We start from the raw sequence: 17,339 nt of genomic DNA on the forward strand, positions 1-17,339 counted from the left end.
AGGATAGTTAAGTCATGTTTGGTCCCTAAACATGTGAGAAAAAACAAAAGGATAAGAAAATAGAAAAGAAAAAATTATGAAAGAAAAATAAAAAAAATAAATTTAAAACCAATAAATTATTTATATATACTGTTTCAAACTCATTTAACTTATTTTAATTTTTTATATAATGATTAAATAATTTGAAAATATATAAGTTTCTTATTAATTAAATTTATATTTGATTTTTTTTATATATTTTTTACTATTTAACTAAACATAAATATGCATATATATATATATATATATATATTAACATTTTTTTCTTAGAATTATTGAGAAATTGAACATAATTTTAGGACTTGTTTGATAATTGTTTTCAAGAACAATTTTCTATTATCGAAAAAAATATATAAAAATAAGGATTATTTTAAAAAATAATTATACAAACATATAAAATGATTAAAAATAAAATACTAAACATAAAAATTATTTTTAAAATATATTTAAAAATATTAAAAACAAGTTAAAAATATTTTAGGTTTTAAAATAAACTTTTATTTTTTAAAACATTAAAAATTATTTTTTAAAACTATTTTGAGAAATAATTGGAGGACCTCTTAAAACGGGCTAAGAAACAATTAATACGATTTTTGGGGCCTTTTAGACCAAAAAAAAAAAAAGCATCAAAGTGATGTTATCATGATTCATGTCCTTCAAATTACTATTTAAGTGTGACACTTGTCACAACACTATTTTTTAATCAACACCCTGCAATGCTCATTGATGACAAATAATGACAACACCAGAGTTATATTAAATATTATTTTTTTCTAAAAGGAAAATGTAGGTTTCCCAATTAGTATGATAGTCCCCCCACTAATCATATTTTATCAAATCTAATACTATGATTAGATTTCTTCTTTTAGCCGCTTTTCAAACACTCACTGCCCACTGAATTGAACATATGATTGATTACCAATTTATAGATATATATATGAAATGGGGAGAATCTCTTTTTTTGGGATTAAAAGTTCATTGAGTTGGTGCCCTAACATTCTCAACTAAATCATATTATAACTTTTTTAATAATGAAATGAGCATGGCCCATCCCTTTTTGCTTGTTACTATCTTCAACATTCCACCTTGTTCCCTTTTGTTTGCTATGATTCTCAAAATTCCATTTTATTTGGAAAAACGATGTTTTCAGAGAATAAATGCATGTTTCATCGTGTGATTTAAAAATAGTTGTCTGTTTTTTAAAATAAATAATTATTTTTAATAATTTATAGTAATGTTTGATAGTTGTTTTTTTAAAAACAATTTTTTAAAATAAAGTGAAATAAAAAATAATTTTTAGAAAATAAATAAAAGTTGTTTTTACTGATTTTATAAACTAAAAGGAAAATATAGAAAATTTAAAAAGATAATAAAAAAACAAGTAAAATTAAATATAATACTGTACGTGTTCTTTTTTCATAGTCTAATATTAATATCGAAAATCTTAAAATATAATATTTCTTTAAATTGGACATACCTTTCTAAAGTTTTTTCTTTTCAATTTTTTTAAAATTTTTCATTAATCAAATAAATTTTAAATCAAATCGCACTTAATACATAAAATTTAGTAATTCTAAAAAAATAATTAAAACTCAAAAACTAATTTTGGCATATACCAAAATTTATTTTAAATGTATGAATTAGTTTCTTTTTTATATATAATTTCTTTCAAAATATTTTACTTTTTACTAAAAATTTGAATACATAATATGCATTATTCTTTTTTAAGTATAATATGCATCTCATGTTTTGTTTACATCTTTACTTCCCATTTAAACTTTCTCACCACATTTGTAAATATTTAAGCAAAGAGATGGAAAGTAAAAAATAAAATAAAAATTCCCTCGTCGAAGGTTTGGGACTTGAGTCTGGAGAGGCTAACCAGCATTCCCTCGGCCTTGTCTACCAGTAAATTAGGCATGCTCAGAAGCTCCTCCTCCTCAATGAATTGATCCTCCCCCGCTGCCAAGCCACCGAGTTGTGTCGTCTTCTCCTTTTTAGGTTGGATGGGGTCTGGACTCTCCAAGTTCTTGGACTTCGCTTGCTGGGCCTTGGCGGTGCTCACTACAGCTGCCCGTATATCACCGGCGGAGGTGGACTTTGGTTTATGGAATGACAGTGCGGAGTTGGGAAAATTCAAGTTGGCATTAATGCCTTTTAAGGCTAGCAACGGTACATCAAATGCGGCAGCCGCCATTTCAGGTGTCGTACGTGCCGAGCCACATTCGAGTACGTAGTTTTGCGCGGCTCTGAATCTCTGGTACCCATTTATTACCTCGGCACCAGATTCCTCCATAAACAGGGTGCTTCCCGACGATTTGACCGGAAAAGGCAGAGGAAGAGGGAAGATTTTTCGAGGAGGATGAGCAGATGTGGGAGGTGAAGAGAGGTCTTGTCCGCACAAAAGAGAGAGAAGCCTCAAGTACTTCAATTTTTGGAGTAGGAGGTGGTTGGTCACTTTGGCGCGCAAGTGAATGCAATTCAAAAAGAGAGAGATGCAAAAATTTGGGTAGAGAGGATTGGAATTGCAATTCTTGGAGTTATTTGCATTGAGTGTGTCAATTGAAGAAGTAATAAAGAATGAAAAAGAATGTTAATGATGTTTTAAATACAAAGGAAGGAAATAAAAATCGACTTTTAAGTCAATTGATTTTGAAAATGATAAAGTTTTTACGATATTAATAGATTTTCTTTTTTAACTTTAAATAATTTCCATCATAATTATTGATAAATATAATTTAATGATGATGGTTGGATTTATGGGAACAACTATCTAAAATTGAATATAGGTGAGTTATAAATTATGATCCAACAAACTTACCTAAAGATTGCAACTTGACCAACCCTACCTTATTTATGAACTCCTTAATGGATAGGTTGAACAGTTGGGTGGCGTAAAAGTTTGCAAATTAACTTAGACATTCTCCTAGGCAAAAATCATACTCAATCTGAATTTTTTTTTTTGAGATTTAAGAACATTTTCTAAATCATATTTATCAAAATCATTACTTATCTTGAATCTCAAGGTCCATGACTCAACCCCACTATTCTTTTTTTTTTTTTCACTAAAATTATTTTCATCTTCTTTTGAATCTCAAAACATATGAGAACAAGAAAATTAAGAAAAATAAAACTAAATTGAGTACGCCTTCGCTATTTTTCTTATTTTACCATTGTCAGTTCAAATCTTAGTAGAGTTTTGTTATTTTAAACCTAATCCCATCAATATAATTAGCACCACCAATATAATTAGCACTAATATATCTAAGAACATCTATTATAGGGAAAAGTGTATTTCCATGTGTTCATATGAAAAAAATCATAAAATAGAAACTCAAATTTATAAAATACAAATTTTAAGTAATTATCTAAAAATAATTAATATTTTATACATTTTTTAAAATTAAAAGTACTACATTTGATCATTCAAGTATTATCTTTTAATTATATGGGTATTATTTTTTTATCATTCTAGGTACTACTTTTGACCCGTAAATATATGAAACTTGAATTATTTTTATATAACTACGTGAAAAACACATTTTCTTCTATTTGAGTAGTATAATTTAAAAAAGAAAAATATGTTTTGGAATATATTTAAAAAAAAATAAAAGAAAAATAAACCCTTTAAAAATAATTAAAATTTCATGAACTTTGAAATAAAAGGTATTACCAATTCAAATCAAAATTTATATATGTATAATTTATCATTAAAATGTAGTATCAAGGTGTTGTCATTTACTTGAAAATACATAAAATTTTAATTATTTTAAGTTGGATATGTTAAGTTTTAATTTTACAAATACTCGTTTTATTTATTTTATTTTTTAAAGTGTGGATCAAAACAAAAAAAAATTAAGTATAAAGTTAATGTTTTTAATTGTGGTTTAGACATCGGACCAGACCAATCGGTCACAGTTCCGGTCCGATCTGACGAATTTGACCGAAAAGTGATCAAACCAGAATCGAATTTGTTGAATTGACGGTCTAACTGACAAATCGATCAATCCCCTTCGAAATCGTCGCCCACTGGAGTGTCTTCCCGCTGGCACCCCCCTCTCTTCTCCCTAAACACAGTCCCCCTGCGCGCTTGCACCCCTTCCAGTCACCTTATCTTCCGGCCACCTTCCATTTTTGTTTTCTAAAATTTAATTTTTTATGTTTTATATTTAAACATCTTAATATTTAATTTCTTAAACTTGTGTTAATTATAATTGTAATGATATGTTTAACATTTATTTTTTTCATTTTTGTTTTATTTTTTGCACATTGAAATTTTAATTTATTGAAATTATTAAAATTATTGAGTTGATTGATATCTATGTACAAAACTTTATGAAAAAAATTCAACAAACAGTATAGATATTGTCAAAATTTAGAGAATTTATTATTTTTATTTATTAATTTTTTTAATTCTAATAATATATAAAATATATATTTATGATGTTACTAATTCAATCCAATCAGTGAACGTGAATCGATAACTTTTTCAATTCAATAATCGATCTGTTTTTAAAAACATTGTTTTTAATAGTTGACTTATCAATTAGCATGAATAAAAAAATAATTATTTATTTTCAAATTCCAATTTGATGTTACTTAATCCAAGTCCATTTAATAGTTGGTCTACGATGAGCAATAAATACTTGAAATTGGTTGCATTTTAGTTGTATATACTAAGAAAGGAGGCTTTGTAACGGTTAACTAATTCAACACACGTGCCTCTTTTTGGGAATTCAATACATGGCATTGCCCATATACGCTGTCATGATGTGCCCCTCTCTTGGTTGTCCATCTTTCTCTCTTCTGGTCCATGGCAGAAAAAAGTTCCTTACACAAATAATTTTATTTTTAAATATGTGGTCCACATTTTAATACTATTTTAAATTTATTTCACTTATTTTAATATTTTTAAAATACTTTTATGGGTAAGTTTTTAATTAATTATAATTATAATAAAATCAAATATAAGAAAATAATTTTTTAAATATTTTTTTTCTTTAATACTTTTCTAAAACCAAACTGATGTTAAGATTGAAATAGACAACATATATTAGTTGGTGATAATGTAAAGAGATAAGAATGACAATTGATTATGTATTTTGGATGCCAACTTTGTCATCAACTATATATAATATAAAATAAAAAAGTCTTTTAATTGACTTTTTTTTTCAACTTTTTTAATGTATAAAAAAATATTATTTCTATGTATAAATATTTATAAATTTTTAATAAAAATTAAAATTTTAAAAGTAAAAAATATGAAAAGAATGAAAAAAAAATAATAAAATAATAAAATTTTGAATGGGAATGAGTAGGTCCAATTCTAATGTTTTGGATGAACAATTAATGGGAACCAAAAAATAAAATATAGGCAGTCGACCTGCCTCCTCCTTTCAGAAGGTCAAAACTTTTTCCTCTAATTCAAACTTTTTGGCAGCAGACTAATGAATCATCCTACCTATTTAGCTTATTGTGCAACTTTCAACAAAAACGGTTTGTCAAAGGACTTCTCTTCAACCAATTTTTCCTTTTTCCTTCTTATTTATTTATTTTTTATATATTTTTATATTTTTATTCAACTTATTCAAATAAGTTTAAAGTAATAAAAATAATCATCACCAAAGAATTTGGACCACCAAAAAGTAAAAATCCCCAAGAAATTTACAGTATCTTTAAAAAGTTTATGACAACAATGGGTAATATAAAGTTGAATTAGTAGATTCTTCAAATTGATTTTTTAAACCCACACATAAAAGATTTTTATTAATTATTCAAAAGTAAAACCTCATAGCATCAATACCCATGAAAATAATTAAATTATATAATAAATATATAAAATTAATAATTTTTAATACCAAATAAATGTTCATTAATTTAAAAACTTTAATATTTGAACTTCTTTTATACATCAAATGTGAGCCTTTAATATGGCTTCAGGCTTTTAGCTTTATTAATTCGATTAATTCTAGTAATTTGTTTTAAAGTAAAAAATTGTAGGTTTAAAAATAAATACAAAAAGCTTTGATCTTGTTTAGTTATTATTTTTAAAAATAATTTTAAAAAATAGTTATTGATGATAGTTTTTAAAAGCAGTTCTTATATGTTTTGTAGAACCAAAATCCATTTGAAAGCGTAAAATATTTTTAATACATTTTAAAAATAAATTTTATATTTAATATTTTAAAAACATGTACATATGTTCTTTTGAAAAAAAAAAATGTCACCAAAAATATAATGTCGGCATATGGCTGAATTTGATAATTTTAATTATGTGCTTCAAAGTCAAAAGTTATAGCTTTAGAAATAAAACTTTTTGCAAATTTTTTAATAAGTTTTTGACCCACAATTAATAATTTAATACATCACATAACTTCTTTATATCTTCATAGTATTCGCTTTTGCATATAATGACAAAGAAAATATTCATTATGTTTCTTCTCTTTCATTGGTAGTTGTGCATCCTATTTTAAATTTTCAAATATTTTTCATAACCTTTTTATTTTATTTTTAATTTTTTTCTTTATTTTTTTATTATTGTCAATATTATACTTGAGATTACCTTTGATTTAGAAAAAAAAAAACTTATATAGTTGTGATTATTATGTTTTTTTATATTTAATTTTTAATAAAAATTAAATATATATTATTTATAATTCCTTTTTAAAGTTGCCAACTTTCCCGCCACATATGTGAGGATTTAAGCAGAAAGTTGAAAAAAAGAAAAGAAAAAAAATCTAAAATGGCCTCCTCTAAGTCCTCCTCTCTTAACTTCTTGAAGTAGGATTTGAAAGTGACTATATTTTATGTAAGATTGACTCCAGTACACTAACGTGGCAGTTGAATGATTTTTGCTATATATAGATATTTATTGTCAAATTGCACACGGAACAAAGGAGTCGTGTCTCTCTTTCTTTCATACTTTTCTCTCAAACCAAGCAAAGACATTGCAATTATCATGACCGCCATTCCCGTTGCATCCATTAGCTAACCATAAATGAATATAAAACCCATATGGGCTCAAGATTCTTAAACTTCCCATGTCTCGTGGATTAAAAATTATTGAAGACAACCCCACATGATTGTTGTCTAAAAAGGGCCTAAAGGACAAGAACATGGTGAATGTGAAAATTTGAAGCCCTGAAAAGAGTGGAAAACGGATCGATGGGGAAGGCGTCTTGATATGTGGCAATTATCAAAAGGGGTAGTTATGACATTGAGATATATAAGCACTAGTCACATTAATGGTAGCTGTACAGTACACGCTTTCTTACAGGTTAGTAACTGGGATCTCTGCAACCCGATCAGCTTCGGAACCCAACATCAATGTTGGAAAAAGAAAAGGAAATCCAAAAACAAATCTCACAAACAAAGTGGAAAATTTACCATATTAATTCTTTTACCTGATGATGATGATGATGATGATGGTTCTGGCAGTTCTGCTTCTCCACCTTTCTGGCTTTGATTATGTGTAGCTCCATAGACTATCACTGTCTGAATTCTCCGGGGAATCGTCGGAGGGTTGGGACTTGAGTCTAGGCGGGCTAACCAGCATTCCCTCGGCCATGTCCACCAATAGATTAGGCATGTTCAGAAGCTCCTCTTCGTCAATGAATTGATCCTCCCCCGCTGCCAAGCTACTGGATTCTGTTGTCTCCTCCTTTTTAGGTTGGGTGGTGTTTGGGCTCTCCGAACTCTCGGGCTTTGCTTGCTGAGCCTCAGCGGCCCTCGCTGCCGCCGCGCGTATATCGCTTGCGGAGGTGGACTTTGGGATAGGGTATGACAGAACGGAGTTGGGAAAATTCAAGGTGGCATCAGTGCCTTTTAAGGCCAGCGCTGCTACATCATAGGCGGTAGCCGCCATTTCAGGCGTCGGGTACGTGCCGAGCCATATTCGAGTAGTTTTGCGCGGCTCTCGAATCTCCGATACCCATTTATTACCTCGACACCGGATTCCCCTATAAAAAGGGTGCCTCCCGGCGGTTTGACCAGAAAAGGGAGTCGGAGAGGGAAGATTTTTTGGTGAGGGATGAGCAGATGTGGGCGTTGAGGAGGAATGTGAAGGAGGTGAAGAAAGGTCTTGTGGGGGCACAATAGAGAGAGAAGAGTCGGGTACTTCGATTTTTGGAGTAGGAGGTGGTTGGTCACTTGGGCGCACGTTAGCACGAGGTTCTTCCATATTTAAAAAAAAAAAAAAAATTGCAATTCAGATAGAGAGAGGGGGAGAAAGAGAGAGAGAGAGAGAGAGAGAGAGACTCAAAATTCGGGTCAAAAAGATCGGAAGGGGAGCTGGGCTTATAAGGGGGGCGAGAAAAGGGTACTAGGCAAAAGCGTGGCCAAATCGCGGACCCCGGTTGGCTTTGCGCCTTAAACCCAATTCGACATGAGGCAACCCGAGGCACACGTATCAGGCGCAAGCTAGCAATTAGCTGTTACCTAATGGTCCTCATTCTGTTTCCCAATTTCTTAATTGGAAACGCTTTTTGCTTCAATATCTTAGTGACACAAACCTGTGGGTGTACACGGCAACGTCTGGTTGGACCATTCGCTTGTGTATTTTTCTATGGGAAAATGCATAATCTTTTGATTACTAGATTCTCTATGAACACACGCACTTTCTATCCCTTTCTATCTATAGCTATTTGAGACATATAAATGACACTCCATGGCTTCCTATTCATGGGTTTCGTGCAGAAACCAGTCATCTGCAGACTGGAAGCATCCAACACTCAAAAAAAGGAGGAAACTTAGGAATGGGGAGACCATGAAGAGAGAGAGTCTTTCCTAGAATTATATTGTGCTGTGGTGGTGGTGTTCCCTTGTTGGTATAGGATCGTGAAGGGGTACAGTTGGGTCCCAGTTGATTCACGACACATGCGGAGTGGCCACAAATTTTTATGACTCTATCCATCACTAATAAAAGCCATTTTTTTCCGGAGTTAAAAGACTGCTGCTTAGTTCCGGGAATCTATAACTATTGAACTCACTTCTCATGTCATGTGATGAAATCTAGATCATCAGATTAAAAATATAAATAACTTGAACAAAGTGTATTTGTAACATCATCAAATTGATGATGTCTTTTTGATACTTATGGAGAAAAAAATACTTCTGTTTTTTTTCAAATACTATAATAGAATCCAAAACTAATAAAATTTAGACGAACCAAAACTAATATGTGAAGTGGAAACGGCAAGATCATGTAGTCGATAACACAACTTAGATGAGTTAGAATTTAGAATAATAGAACAATTTGTTTTTCCTTTGGTAGAGACAAAAGTTGGGTCCATTGGAGCTAATTGGATCGAGTATGTCGATAGAAAGCGTAGAAAATGAAGGCGCATATTAGTGGTGCTTAGATTAGAGGGGTAAGAAAAAAGAGGTCGACTTCTAAGTCAATCGATTCTAGAAATAAGGAGGTATTTGATTCTAATAGTTTTTTTCTTTTTTGGCTTGAAATAATTTCTCTCATAATTATTAATAAATATAGTTTAATGTTGATGGTTGGATTTGTGGGAACAACTATATAAAATTGAATGTAGGTGAGTTGTACATTATGACCCAACTAACCTAAAGATTGCGACTTGACCAACCCAACCCAATTTATCAACAAGCTTGTTAATGGATTTGGTTGGGTGGTGTAAAAGTTAGACATTCTCCTAGACAAAAAGTCATTCTTGACGTAAGTTAATTTTTGGAGTTTTAAATTTCATGTACTCTCGAATTAAAGGTAGTAGTAATTCAAGTTAAAGTTAATACATGTATCATTCTAAGGTAATATCAAGGTATAGCCTTTTAGGATTAAAACACCCTAATCATATTTTTCAAAAGTGATAATAAATCAATGTGAAAAAAATTTACAGTGGTTTACTTTTAGTATAAGAGTTACATTCACTTGCAGTTGTTGCAGATTTTCACTATAATGAAAAAAGACCATAAGAAATTCCCAACCCTCTAGGTTTTGCTCTTCGTCTTTTTGTATCTCTCTCAATAATAATAATAATAATAATAATAAAAACTCCCTCTCAAAGTTAGCTATCCTAAATATAATATAAATAGGGTGAATAGTAATTAGACTCCACATATCTTTAATGCTTAAAGTTATGCAAAATTATAATTATTTTGAATTAAATATATTAAGTTTGTGTTTTACAAATATATATATATATATATATATATATATATATATATATATATATTAATTTCAAAAGTGTGCATCAATAGTGGCTATTAGATGGGAGTTTGGAATAAGAAATATAATAAATATAATTGGTCACTTCAAATTAGGTGCATCTATATATTAATTATCTATTAAGCATAAAGGTAATGTTTTTAATAGTTAACCTAGGGATGAGCATGAATAAAAAATAATTATTTATTTTCAAATTTCTATTTGATGTTACCTAATCCAAATCCATTAAACAAAATCCAATTGGTCCATGCAAAGCGTTATCCTTTGCTACGAGTTTCCTAACTATACCAATTTGGATTAAGCATATAAATTAAATACATTTAGAAACCATCTTGTATATTATTCAACCTACTTCTCTCACTAATATAAGATACTCGATTTACACCATTTTCTAGTACAAATTTATTAAATCAAACTAAGAGAGTGTTTGTTTTTTTTATTTTTTATTTTTACTGAAAGTAGTTTTTAAACTTTAGATTATTTGTTTTTCTAATTTTTTTCATGATTTATTATAAATTTTTGATTGAATAAAAAAAATTATAATATTTTTGTTTTGTTTTTTTAATTATTTTATTCTAAAGAAAATTTAAAAATAAATAATACTTAATAATATTAAATATTAGGTTATTTATTTTTATAATATTTTATTTTTATTAAACATTAAAAAGTAAATGAAAAAGCGTATATGTTACTTTTTTCATTTAGAAAAAATCATATTATTTGACTTTTTCTATAGTTAAAAATTTATAATAAGTCATAAAAAAATAAAAAAAATTAAACAACCGGATCCACCTTAACTTTTTTTGAATAGAAAAAGTAATATATTAAATTTTTTTTATATTTAATAAAAATAAGATAATATAAAAAAAATAAGATATTATAAAAACAAATAACTTAATACTTAATACTATTAAATACTATTTAATTTTAAGTTTTCTCTAAAATTAAGTAAAATAAATAAACACCAAGTGTTATTTTTTTAAACTTTTTTTTATTGAAAACAACTTACTTTTAGATTTCAAATTGTTTTTTTTTTTTTTTTACTTTTTGTTAACCTGTTACTTATTTCTTATATTTTTTGTTAATATTTTGAATGTTAAAAATAATATATTGATTTTTATTTACTTCTTAATATTTAATAAAAAGTAAAAAATATGTTGAGATATTATGATATATTATTATGATATATTCTAGGAAAGTAGTTGCTATTGTTTAGGATTGTTTCCTAAACTCACGGCATTGTTTAGGATTATTTCCTAAACTCACGGTTTTTCCTTAATTAGGTTAGCTTGATGTACTATATATTTATGTGGATGAATATCAATTAGGGTTAAGCTTTGACCCTTCAATCACACTTTACATGGTATCAGAGCATTGACATGCATGCATAATAAAACAATGGCCGGCGACGATGAACAACCACCATTGCCGCCACCTAAAAGGGAGATGAATTCACATTTTTTTCTCGGCACAGGAGACCGACCAGGCGACTTCATCACTCCCACTCGCTTACGCGGCGACAATTACGATGATTGGGCTTCCGATATTCAGTTGGCATTGGAGGCACGCCGCAAGTTCGAATTTTTGGAAGGCACTATCCCCGAACAATGGAAAGCTCTTGCGGGCTTAATTGGTAATGCTCAAGTTCCGGATGACAGGTTGAATGGTAAGTTTGACACGAAGTCATGGATCATTGACACCGGGGCAACTCATCACGTGACCGGTGATTTATTTTGGTTATTTGATACTATAGCGTTGTTTGAGTGTCCGATTGGCCTTCCTAATGGTGAATCTGTTGTTGCGACCCAATCCGGTTCCGTTCGTTTGTCGAATAACATCACTCTTAAAAACGTTCTTTATGTGCCGAAACTCAATTGCAATTTACTTTCGGTTTCATAATTGACTGATGACTTACATTGTATTGTCCAATTTAACTCTTATATGTGTGCTATACAGGACCACACCAGGGAGCTGATTGGAATGGGAGTTAGGCGAGATGGACTTTACTACTTCGGTGGAGCTGAAGGTGATTCGGTACAACATGTTTCTGTCCACAACGCAACATCCACTTTGGAGTTGTGGCACAAAAGGATGGGACATCCTTCAGAGAAAGTAGTGAAGTTACTTCCTCCAGTTAGCAATCTTAAGGGTAGTTTAAACAAAGCTTGTGAAATATGTTTTCGTGCTAAGCATCCTAGAGACAAATTTCCTTTAAGTGACAATAAGGCAACTAGAATTTTTGAGAAAATACATTGTGATTTGTGGGGCTCTTATAAACATGTCTCTTCTTGTGGAGCTCGTTATTTTTTAACTATTGTTGATGATTTCTCAAGAGCTGTGTGGATTTATTTGTTGGTCGATAAAACAAAATTTTTCCGCATGTTTATGTCTTTTATTGCAATAGTAGATCGACAATTTTCTCAAACAGTGAAAGTTGTTCAAAGTGATAATGGTACGAAATTTAAATGCCTACTTGACTATTTTTCTGCAACTGGCATTTTATTCCAAACTTCTTGTGTGGGAACTCCGCAACAAAATGGGAGGGTTGAGAGAAAACACAAGCATATTTTAAATGTGGGGAGGGCATTACGCTTTCAAGCAAATTTGCCTATTTATTTTTGGGGCGAAAGTGTTCTTGCCGTTGCTCACTTAATAAACCGCACTCCCTCTCCTTTGTTACACAATAAAACACCATTTGAAATCCTATTTGGCACCCCTCCTTCATATGCGGCAATTCACACCTTTGGTTGTCTTAGTTTTGCTCATGATAAAAAATCCAAAAGTGACAAATTTGCAAGTAGAAGTAGAAAATGTGTGTTTTTGGGTTACCCGTTTGGAAAGAAGGGGTGGAAGTTGTTTGATTTGGACACCAAGGAATTATTTGTTTCTCGTGATGTCAAGTTTTTTGAGGATGTTTTTCCGTTTGGTAACCCGGGTGCTGTGAATATTATTCCGGAAAGCATTGTGCCTACGGTAAATGTTGAAATTGATAGTAATTTTGCTGATTTTGTCGATGATGATGCTGATTTGCCTAACCCACAAGCCCAAACACAAAATCCCAACCTCATCCAACCTGAACCCCAAGCCCACCAAGATCAGGTGCCCCATTTTGATGCCGATCCAGATCTGGGCTTGAGGGAGGGTGGGCCGGCCCACACCAAGGCTTCTTCAGCGCCTCTTTCACCTGGGCCGGACGTTGTTCCCACTGTTGGGCTTGATTCACTTGGGCTTGACAATACAAGCAATGGGTAGTCTGCTCCTATGGGAAAGGGAATGAGGGATAAATTTCCTTCGGTTCTATTACGAGATTTTGTTACTCATACGGTGGTTGCTGAAAGTCCATCTCCCGCCACTCCGTCTCCACAGCATCCCTCAGGTACTCCTTATCCCATAGCACATTATATAAATTGTGACAATTTTTCTGTACATTATTGAAAGTTTCTTGCAGTTATTATTTCGAGCAATGATCCTAAGTCATTTAAAGAGGCTATGAAAGATGTCAGTTGGCAAAAGTCAATGCATGAGGAGATTCGGGCTTTGGAGGAAAATGGTACGTGGACTCTTGAACCTCTTCCAAAGCGTAAGCATGCTTTGGGAAGTCAGTGGGTTTACAGAACCAAGTACTTCTCAAATGGTGATATTGAAAGGCTCAAATCCAGATTAGTAGTTTTGGGGAATCATCAAGAAGCCGGTATTGATTATCATGAGACATTTTCTCCAGTTGCCAAAATGACTACGGTGCGTGCTTTCTTGGCTATTGCGGCTTCGAAAAATTGGGAACTTCATCAGATGGATGTTCACAATGCCTTTTTGCATGGAGATCTTGAGGAGGAAGTGTATATGAAGCTACCCCCAGGATTTGAGCGTTCCGATCCGAACTTTGTTTGCAGGTTACGAAAATCACTTTATGGGTTGAAACAGGCTTCGAGATGTTGGTTTGCCAAGTTGGTCACGACTCTTAAAGGATATGGTGTCTTACAATCCTACTCTGATTATTCTCTTTTTACTTACACTAAGGGCAATGTTCAAATAAATGTGCTAGTGTATGTCGACGATCTTATTATCTCTGGGAATGATTCCGCTGCACTTAAGACCTTTAAAGCCTATCTCAGTGATTGTTTTAAGATGAAAGATCTTAGTGTTTTGAAGTATTTCCTCGGAATCGAGGTGGCCAGGAGTTCGGCTGGTTTGTTCTTGTGTCAACGCAAGTACACACTTGACATTGTATCGGAGGCCGGATTACTGGGAGCCAAGCCGTGTGGCTTCCCGATCGAGCAAAATCACAGATTAGGACTCGCAAATGGGGAGCTCTTGTCGAACCCTGAGTCCTATCGCAGATTAGTAGGTCGACTCATTTATCTGGCAGTGACTCGTCCAGATTTGGCCTACTCGGTTCATATATTATCTCAATTTATGCAGGAGCCTAGAATTGAGCATTGGGAGGCGGCTTTGAGAGTCGTTCGTTATTTGAAAGGTACTCCGGGTCAGGGTATCTTGTTATGTGCAGATAGTGATCTGTCCCTGCAGGGTTGGTGTGATTCTGATTGGGCAGCATGTCCAGTCACTAGACGCTCTTTGTCCGGATGGCTTGTGTTTCTTGGGCAATCTCCTATTTCTTGGAAGACAAAGAAGCAACACACAGTTTCCCGCTCGTCTGCAGAAGCGGAATATCGAGCTATGACAGCAGTTACTTGTGAGCTCAAATGGTTGAAGGGGTTGCTTCTGAGCTTGGGTGTGCACCACCCAAAGGCAATCAAGCTCTTTTGTGATAGTCAGTCAACCCTTCATATGGCCAAAAATCCAGTATTTCATGAACGCACCAAACACATTGAGGTTGACTGTCACTTTGTTCGGGATGCGATAACAGATGGTTTGATTGCTCCGTCATATGTTCCTACTGTTACACAATTGGCGGATATTTTTACAAAGGCTCTTGGAAAGAAACAATTTGATTATCTTCTTGCAAAGTTGGGCATTTTTGAACCTCATGCTCCAACTTGAGGGAGGGTGTTGAGATATTATGATATATTATTATGATATATTCTAGGAAAGTAGTTGCTATTGTTTAGGATTGTTTCCTAAACTCATGTTGAGATATTATGATATATTATTATGATATATTCTAGGAAAGTAGTTGCTATTGTTTAGGATTGTTTCCTAAACTCATGTTGAGATATTATGATATATTATTATGATATATTCTAGGAAAGTAGTTGCTATTGTTTAGGATTGTTTCCTAAACTCACGGCATTATTTAGGATTGTTTCCTAAACTCACGGTTTTCCCTTAATTAGGTTTGCTTGATGTACTATATATTTATGTGGATGAATATCAATTAGGGTTAAGCTTTGACCCTTCAATCACACTTTACAAAATATTAAAAAAAAACTTAATACTTAATATTATTAAACACTCTTTAATTTTAAGTTATATTTAAAATTAAGTTTAAAAAAAAAAACCAAACAAATGCCACTTAACCCTTTCCTTTCCACACAATTTTATAGATAGTGACAAATTGACTTAAACATTCAAAATTGGTTGCATTTTTTAAGTATATACTAAGAAAGGAGGCTTTGTAACGATTAATGAATTCAACACACGTACCTCTTTGTTTTGGCAAATTCAACCCATGATGGTCTATTACAAGATTATTAAATTACGCATTCATGATGTACACTATCTTAATGTCCGTCTTTTTCTCTTGTGGGTCCATAGCAGAAAATGGATTCCCTTGCTCAAATTATTTTATTTTTTTGGAAATCTGTGGTCCACATTTTAAAAGGCTGGAATTCAACTCTGATAAGGTTGAAAAGGTTTATAAAAACTATTGAGATTGAGTTGGATGTTTAAGGATTTAATTGAGGGATAACATTTGATATTAAAGGTAGTTTTCATAATAATATTAAATGGTTTCATTAAGAGTGTGTTTGAGAGTGATTTTAGAAAACGTTTCTAGCATTTCTAATATTTAAATTATGAAAAATTTGAAGTATAAAAAATATTAAAAGCGTTTTTTAGAATCATTATCAAACGAGTTTTAAATCTCATTTAAATGATACTGAACTAAAAATAAGGAATATGAAAAATTAATAGGAAAAATTATGTTTTGGGCCTAGTTGGACTCAAAAATTAAGCTTTGATTCATATAAGTTTACTATTTAAGTTCAAGACTTAAAGGAAGTGTGAAAATCGAGAAGAAGGATATGAAGTTTTTATCTTTCCACAAATGATCTTTATTGACTATAAAAAAAAGTAGAAAAACATTAATTTAAATTTTATTCATTTTACAAACCTCAATAAAATTTAATATAATTTAGTGATTTAGAAAAAAATACACACTTTTCCAAAAAAATAAAAATAAATTATTATTATTTAAAAATCAAACATCTTGGAAAATATATATTTTTAAAATTGTGTATATAAAAAATAATTGAAAATATGTCAAATTTATTTTTTTTAAATGATATATTTTTAAAAAAAATTAGTTTTCTAAAAATAATAATTTGTCAGAATAATTGTTAAAAAAAATTAATATAAAAATGTTTCTCAAATATTATGGTAGAAAATAGTTTTGAAGGGTATATTGGTCTTTTCATGTTTTATATCATTCTTATCAATTATGCAATTTTTATGGGTCAAATCTTAATTTTTGGATCCAGTCGGTCCAAAAGACAATTCTCCCAAATAAATATGTGATCAAAGTAAAAAAGAAATATGATTAGAAAATAAAAAGTATGATAAATTGATACCATGAGATGAAACTGAGATGTTAATTGATTATTATTAGAGGCGATAATTTTGATAAAATGTGGCTATATCATTTGGAAACAATAAAAATTTTAACGAGTTTGTTGTAAACCAAACTATGCACACAAAAATAAAAATAAAAAAGATAAAATTTTTAACGTGGTTCAGTGATCGATGTAATCCTATATCCACGGAGTGCACTAATACTCAATAATCCACTAAACTCATGAGACATCGAGTCGTTCATATTATTCACATAAAAAATAAATAAAAAATTCTCTAAAGGACACTGCCCCCTTCAACTCCCGCGAGTTAATTAGAGAGCTCAATTGAACAACTCAACCCTCGACATCCCAAGTGA

At 31.2% G+C, this 17,339-nt stretch overlaps 1 protein-coding gene and 1 pseudogene across 1 annotated transcript; both read right to left on the reverse strand.

Moving 5' to 3' along the window:
* Positions 1-1,840: 1,840 nt before the first annotated feature.
* On the reverse strand, positions 1,841-7,008 carry LOC132255308 (ethylene-responsive transcription factor ERF027-like; annotated as a pseudogene).
* A 253-nt stretch (positions 7,009-7,261) lies between these two features.
* On the reverse strand, positions 7,262-8,659 carry LOC100250412 (ethylene-responsive transcription factor ERF027). Its single transcript, XM_019225865.2, has one exon. The coding sequence runs from the start codon at positions 8,216-8,218 to the stop codon at positions 7,505-7,507; it is 714 nt and encodes a 237-aa protein (XP_019081410.1). The 5' UTR covers positions 8,219-8,659; the 3' UTR covers positions 7,262-7,504.
* Between the last annotated feature and the right edge of the window lie 8,680 nt (positions 8,660-17,339).

This window comes from Vitis vinifera, chromosome 16 (genome assembly GCF_030704535.1).
Source record: "Vitis vinifera cultivar Pinot Noir 40024 chromosome 16, ASM3070453v1".
NCBI classification, from domain to species: Eukaryota; Viridiplantae; Streptophyta; class Magnoliopsida; order Vitales; family Vitaceae; genus Vitis; species Vitis vinifera.

Bases quoted from the DNA above. Each gene is read 5' to 3' on its own strand.
- LOC100250412 (XM_019225865.2), bottom strand. From the start codon at position 8,218: ATGGAAGAACCTCGTGCTAACGTGCGCCCAAGTGACCAACCACCTCCT.